Source organism: Macadamia integrifolia, chromosome 1 (assembly GCF_013358625.1).
Source record: "Macadamia integrifolia cultivar HAES 741 chromosome 1, SCU_Mint_v3, whole genome shotgun sequence".
Classification (NCBI taxonomy): Eukaryota; Viridiplantae; Streptophyta; class Magnoliopsida; order Proteales; family Proteaceae; genus Macadamia; species Macadamia integrifolia.
Window position 1 is genome coordinate 21,132,646 of NC_056557.1, and position 7,244 is coordinate 21,139,889.

A 7,244-nucleotide genomic window follows, 5' to 3' on the forward strand; every position below is an offset into this window, starting at 1 on the left:
CGGGATCAGTCTCAACCGAGTAGATCAGTATCAGATCATTGGGGATTAGATTGGATCGGATGGATTCACCCCAGTTTCTGGTAGGCAGTGATGAAAGAAGAAGAAGATGATGAAGAAGAACAAGAAGAGGAGGAGGAGGAGGGGTACTTATTTATTTATTTATTTTTTTGTATTTTAAAACTAACACTAGCCTAATTGTGTTTATGTTTTGGATTTAAATATAATAAGCGATTTTTAGGGGAGGATGTAATATAGGCAAATGCTAGTGGAGATTGATGTAAATCACCCAAAAAAAAAAATTTATAGTGGGCATGGGGAGAAAAGCCGACCAATATATGCATCATTTTCTGTCTCCTTACCCCAACTGACCGACCACTCTTCTCATTTCATATCTTCTCTTTCTCTCTCTCTCTATGTTCTTGTGAAAGGGTTAGGGTTTTTGAAACCCTAGTGCATTGAGAAACAAGGGCTTTTGCAATCCAATAAGTTTAAAGGAGATCATGTCCTTGTTGTACACTACAAGGATACCCTACATTGCCCAGTAGAGGAAAGCTAAGTAAACATTGCGCTTGTAGTACATAAGTAAATGTTTTCCCCATCCAAAATGAGGATTGATTTGCAGTTTTAATAGATTAGAAGCACACCATCAAGTGCACTTGTGTTGACTTGTCGTTACAGTTCTACGGAGCATGGTTTTAAGTATTGATATCGAATTGATCGTATCTTATTAGTATCGGCTGAAACCCATCTTGATACCTGTTCGACCCAAAATCATGTATTGATATTAGAACAAGGGTAAAATCAGAAAAAACACATAATTTTATAAATAAAAAACAAGGGTAAAATCGATCATCTAATAGATCAAGCCGATCTAGGATCGATATTGTATTAGTATCAATAACTAAAGGAAAAATTACACGTACCACCCCTAAAACACACCCTAACCTCTAGTGAGTCACAACGTTTTAAAAATTCACAACCACTCCTACATTGAACGAGGACTGTGTTAGCATAAAATTTTGAAAAAGAAGAAAAGACGATAGTAACCCTGTTATATCCCTCCATATAACCCATCCCAAATGCATGATAACTTTTTACTCACCATTGAAGACCTGCAAACTATATTGTTCTCCATTGAAGACTTGCAAATTATAAGTAAATGAAAGAGAGTGGATTGGGACGAGGTTGGGGATTTGGGTCAGTTGGGTCTAGAGAGGGACAAAGCCGCTGCATGTGGGGCCGTTTCTACAATCTTATCACGAGGAGGGGGAAAGGGGAGAATACAGAGAAGAAAGATAGGGAGTAATGATTGGGAAGATGAGAGTGAAGGTGGGGTTGGAAAAGCGGTGTAAAATCCCTATTTTATGAGTGGTAGTTGATGGGAAATGAAGATGAGTGACTCAGCCCGTTAATGGCAACCACACAATTCACATCCTGGGCATGTAGATACAACCTTAAAGGTGGAAATTGTATGTATTATTAGCTTAGGCTTAGGATTGGCTTGACAGAAGCTTGTTTGGAGTTGAAATAATGGGGATGCTGGTGTATTAATGGTTCTAAGGGCTTCATCACAGAATGCTCCTGAAACAGAGAAAAGGAAAGCAACAGAGAAAAACAGAGAAAGGGAGAGCATAGGGGTGCCAATTGGTCGGGCTGGGCTGATCTTGGTCGGGCCTAGCCGACTTATATCTTTGGATCATGATCTGCCTATTTAAAGAATGAGTCAGTCATAATTGGTCTCTTGTCGTGTTTGGTTGGATTTTGGGCTTTAACTGAATTTCTCCTAATCGGCTAATCAGGCTATAACCAGGCCTTAAACAGGGTAATATACAAAAAAAGACTTAAAACCAAAGTTAAACGGTTTTTAATTGTCTTTGATATAAGAAGTTTTAATATATTTTATTACATGATCAACAATTTAGAAAAATATATTACATTTAATTACATTCCAAAATTGATAAGAATATCAATATATACCACACCCTATCCACAAAATAGAAAAATATAAATATGGACGTTTCGGCTGAACGTGTTAGGCTTGTAAAATGGCTGGGCCAATCAGGCGCTCATTGGTCTTGCCCTTACCTCTTACACCGTGTACTACCTCTTTATAAACGAGCCGGGCTTGAACCCAACACATTTAATAATCGGTGCATGTCGAATCAGTCTTTAAACGGTATGTACGAGCTTAGGATTGACACCCCTAGGAGAGCAACAAATAGAAACAGATTAAACTTACCATTTTACCCTCCATCAAGGGTAATTTGGCCATTTTCCAAAATTTTGTGAGCTGACATCATCATATTACAGGGTCCAACTAACAGAGTGGACTAATCTCTTATTTAGTACAGTAAGGGAGTACGTGTGATTTTTTTTAACATTGCGACTTACTTGAGGTTAGGGTGTGTTTTAGGGGTGGTATGTGTAATTTTTCCATAACTAAAATTCATGCTAGGGAGAGAGAAATTTTGTGATATACCAAACCAAATGATTTAAATCTCTACTTCCAAGTAACCATATCACCAGAAAGACAACAAAGAAATTTCGACTGGTCTAGACAAGTCCACACACATTGGTTTTAATTTAAATTTATCTGGGAACTCCAATCTTATACTGCTAAAAGAGGCTCTCATTTCATTTCTCATACAATTTACTTGATAGAAAACCATTAGAAATGAAAGTGCTAAGCAGAAAAACTCCCATATAATTAGAGATACAATCCAGAGCACCTACTAGGTTTTGTAGATATAAAAGAATAAGTTGAAGAAACGGCACCATCTATCTCTCATTCACTAGCCACATCCTCAGAAGCATTACTGCCATCTGCAATATGAAATAACAGAGGGTTAGATAAGACTTTTGAAATAGAAAAAAAATTGGATGCATTCTCTAATATCAGCGACGCTGAATTAATTATTTAAATCATTACAGATACCTTCACCATCTACAGGAGCATAAGAAGACTTTCGGGATCGTGCTTGTTGTTGTGTGGGCTGAAATGTAGAAAGGGGAGCACCAATAAGTAAGAAATATGAAAATCTGCATATGAAGTGTGACAAGCTGGCCTTACTTGTTTAGTTGTTTAGTTGAGCATACTATTTATTTCAGGTGTACTTAATTTGTGAAACTCTGATTGTTTTGGAGTTGGTCTTGTGGGTTATGCCCTAGTTGGATAGGGGCTCCTCCCTGCCTCTTAGGCCTGTCTAAGGGACCGTGTTAGGAGCTGCCTTTTCATGTACACTATTTTTTCATTTTCTTCTAACTTCTAATGCATCATATTTACCTAAAAAACAAAAAAAAGAGTAGCAGAAGACTACCTTTTTTGTTTCATTTTGATAGTGGGATAATACCACTGGAATTAGTAGACAGCTGATCATAGTTTATGAACTTAAGCCACAGATGGGGATTAGTCAGGGAATCTAAACTTGCGCAAATTCAATTCCATTAGTAGGAACTACTAAATTTAGATGCTGAGGGAAACTAAATAGTGTTGAAAATGTTGGAATGTGAACTAACAAAAAATAGGATGAATAATTACTTAATTGAACATTAAGGAATACGTTCAACTTAATCTCAGGTCCAAATCAGGTTCCAAATTTTTTCAACTGATTTATCAAGTAGAACAATTTCTCAGGTTTTTCTGTTATTGTTGAGTTTAGATAAAAGCTTCATGGTTGGAACACATGGATATAACCAGTCATTCCAACTTTCCAGAAGTATACAAAAGAATGACAAAGAACCATTCTTTAATCTGGGACATAACTTAATATTGGTGTGACTGAATCTTACAGAGAAAAATCATGAAATGGGGGCTATTGAAGCCAAGAGAAAAATAGAAAAGAAAGGAGAATAATAACGGAAATCAACCAAAACATTTGAGCGTAAGGAATAAAAACATTTATATCAATACCTCCAATTTAGGCGGAAGAGATTCAGGTGATTCCTTAGGCTTCTCTCCAGATGCTCCTTGCTGATAACATCAAAAGGACTAGAGAATGTCAGGTATTTAACTCAATGCAGGACAACTATCAATTCAAGCTTCAGACTCAATTAATAAGATGCATATTGAAGAAATAAAACTTCGCATAAAATAAAAGTAGCCATACCTTCCCAAGTGCCCAATCAGCCGAATCAAAAAAAGCACGCTCATGGTCCTGTGGTTAAAAGTTGAAATTTTTAACAGGAAGCTAACCAAACCAACATCAATTTCAAGCTACAGAGCTAAAGGCATTACTTTGTTAATTACCTTAGAAATTAGTGGTGGCTTCTTGGGCACAATTCCTCCATACTTTTTCTTCATTGCTTCCTCCTATGGAAGAAGATCGCAGATACCAAAATTTGAAGAAATTGTTTGGTTGAAGTAAAATAGAATTCAAAACCCACTCTGAATAGCATTAGCCCTTTCCAACAAATAGAATACAGGGTGTTTCATCAGTCACAGATGTAAAGATGGAAGTATTGTACCTCTTCTTCTGTTGATGGCATGGAATGCTCAGAATCCTCAAGGGTGCCATCTTGTTCTTTGTCTGCCATTATTTTTCTTGGGGTTACTCTAGTGCGTAGCAGCTGCAATAGAAAAATATTTTAATCTTAGCGAGCACCACATTTAAAAAGGTTCAATCAAGTGAATCATATTCAGACATTGACAATTAATTAAAATAAATCTATTTGAAAATGGAAGTCAATTAGATTCTAAAAAATTGGAAATAAGTATCAATAACCAGTCTCCCTTTTGTGCTTCTTTATTTGCTGATTTCCATATCGGATCCATGTAACCGACCCCATTTAGTTAGGATAAGGTTATGATTGCTGTTGTTGTTGTTGTTGTTGTTGTTGTTGTAACTAGTCTCAGTGGGCAGGGGGAAAGCACAAAAATGCTTGTTCAGACACACAATTATAACCATTACTCTCCAATAATTTTTCAGTTGTGATGCAAATACGGTTCATATCGGGAGATGATATTATGGTTTATTACGTCTGCTAATCTCACTTTTCATCAAGCATTAAAACTTGTTTGCTTCTTTCATTAGATAATGTTTCTACAAAAACAACAATCAATCATAACCTTATCCCAACTTAATGGGGTCGGCTACATGGATCCGATATAGGAATAGGATTATAAAGAGACAACATAAGTAGGGTGAGATGAGGTACAAAGTAGGTAAAACGTAGAAGTTAGAGCATCATAGGAACATGCCCTATAAAGGGTCGGCAACTCGGGTCCTTGTCCTCCACAAAACTCTGTCGCCATACTACGATCTAACCCTACCATATGCATATCTCTTCTTACCACTTCATCAATAGTCATTTTGGGCATGCCCCTACCTCTTCTGGCTCTATCCAATTGAATCTGATCGCTCTTCCTCACTGGGGCATCCATAGGTCTCCGTTGGACATGACCATACCACCTCAACCGGTTCTCACGAAGCTTGTCTTGGATAGGGGCGACTCTCATATCGCTTCTAATGCGATCATTAGATAATGTTTCTCTCCATTACAAATTAAAGTCTTGTATATTATGTTGTGAAGGAAACGTGATAAATACAGAAAGAGCAGGGCAATTGACAGTAAGGATAAGTCCCCTATCTATTGTCTAACCATGTCAATCCTTGACTTGAGATCTCTATCTCTCTCTCTCTCCCTCTCCCTCTCCCTCTCCCTCTCCCTCTCGCTCTCGCTCTCGCTCTCTCGCACGCACAGGAGCTCAAACCTCAGACTTCCTTCCTTAGTTGTAATATGAAATTTTTGTTTTTTTCGAAAAGCATAAATATCAATTTAGCAAGCATAAAGCTGCCTACAGATTGGAGTCCCACCACAGAGGAAACACTTTAACCTATTTGGTGCTCATTTTATAAGCATAGAGCAGAGAAGGAATAAGTATTCTTCAGTTCTCAAAAGTACAGAGATGATTTTTTTTATGCTACAAAGTACAAAGATGACTGAATCTGCAATTCCATGGAGCAGTTCAATAGAGAATAATAACCTTAACAAGAGAAATCAGAAGCCACCAATTAACAGATTTGTAGGAAACCCCAATGAAACTTAACCCAAAACGCTGTAAAATTATAAACTCAAATTGTTAATACCGGTGTGCTTTCAACCCCTTCATACCCTTAATTTGAGAGACCAATGTCTGTTATTTCAGAAAGGATTATCAACTCCCAGAAAGAGAATTTTACAGTACAGTCGACCCAGATCGTAAACGCAGATTCAACAGCAACAACCATTTTCAATCGAATCCTATAATCTCTAATTCTTTCCAAATTCTTCCATTCAATCTTATATTACACACACACACACACACACACACACACACACACACATACACACACACACACAAAAAACCCAAAAAGAAAACACAATTCTTACAGAGGCTCTACCATTGAATCTCAACCCATTAGGTCAATTGATGAGGAAGACAAACTAGAAAACTGAAAAATGTAGCAGAAGATTTGTAGATTGAAATGAGAATAAAAGGCATATCAATAAACAAAAGAGATTTGAGGGAAAAAAATTTGGAAAAAGCGAGAGAAAATACCTGATTTCTATTCTTCTGGAATCAAAGGGAAAAGAAACCGTTTCCTTGTCTTGGAAGCATACAACTATCTCCATTTATGAATTGAAGGGACAAGATGAAATAGACACCATTGGAAGTGCGAGAGTAGTGCTAGGCATGTATGGATGACCAGCTTATTAAGCGCTATTTGACATGTGTCAATGTGAAGGAGTTTAGTTCCTTCCAACACGTCTTCCCCTCTCATTACCATTGCTGGTGCTGCTGCTCTGCCTTTAGATTCTGCTTCAGAGGGTATTGGTTGTATTGCTCGCACTAACCTTGGCTCTCTCCTATTTGGGCCCTCTCAGATCCAGTGCTGTTAGGAGAGATTTGGTCTTCATTTTTCTACCTAAAACCTTGTATCACTGTGCCTGCACGTCATTGGGGGAATTTGGTTGTGTCGTGCTGAAGAAGATTAGCCAGTTTCGTTCAAGGGTCCCACATGTTGTGACTTGTGAGTTGGATTGATAAGGACATGTCATTGGTTGGGTTGATAAGAAAAAACAGAAGGAAAATAAATAATAAAATGTGTAATTTTTTGCGAGAATAGAAATGAAAAAAACAGAGAAAATGAAAATGAGGAGGAATTCAATATGATGAGAGAGAGAGAGAGAGAGAGAGAGAGAGAGAGTAATGGGGTGAGAAAAGTTTACTGTCAAATCACCATATAACAATTATTACATTAAAT

The 7,244-nt window shown here is 37.3% G+C and overlaps 1 protein-coding gene across 2 annotated transcripts; it reads right to left on the bottom strand.

The window, feature by feature from the left end:
• Window positions 1-2,549: 2,549 nt before the first annotated feature.
• LOC122076696 lies at window positions 2,550-6,915 on the bottom strand. Of its 2 annotated transcripts, none has more exons than XM_042642158.1 (7): window positions 6,539-6,915; window positions 4,465-4,566; window positions 4,247-4,309; window positions 4,107-4,154; window positions 3,911-3,970; window positions 2,936-2,993; window positions 2,550-2,823 (listed from the first exon to the last, which is right to left on the bottom strand). In XM_042642158.1, the coding sequence occupies exons 2-7, from the start codon at window positions 4,531-4,533 to the stop codon at window positions 2,786-2,788; spliced, it is 336 nt and encodes a 111-aa protein (XP_042498092.1). In that variant the 5' UTR covers window positions 4,534-4,566; window positions 6,539-6,915; the 3' UTR covers window positions 2,550-2,785. The 2 variants fall into 2 exon arrangements, with proteins under 2 accessions (XP_042498092.1, XP_042498083.1); XM_042642149.1 differs by lacking the exon at window positions 6,539-6,915 and adding an exon at window positions 6,381-6,516.
• Between the last annotated feature and the right edge of the window lie 329 nt (window positions 6,916-7,244).

Bases quoted from the DNA above. Each gene is read 5' to 3' on its own strand.
- LOC122076696 (XM_042642149.1), bottom strand. The intron at 3,971-4,106 runs GTATGGCTACTT...TGATGTTATCAG, and splicing joins CTGATTGGGCACTTGGGAAG to CAAGGAGCATCTGGAGAGAA. The intron at 2,824-2,935 runs GTATCTGTAATG...TTCATATTGCAG, and splicing joins TGCTCCTGTAGATGGTGAAG to ATGGCAGTAATGCTTCTGAG.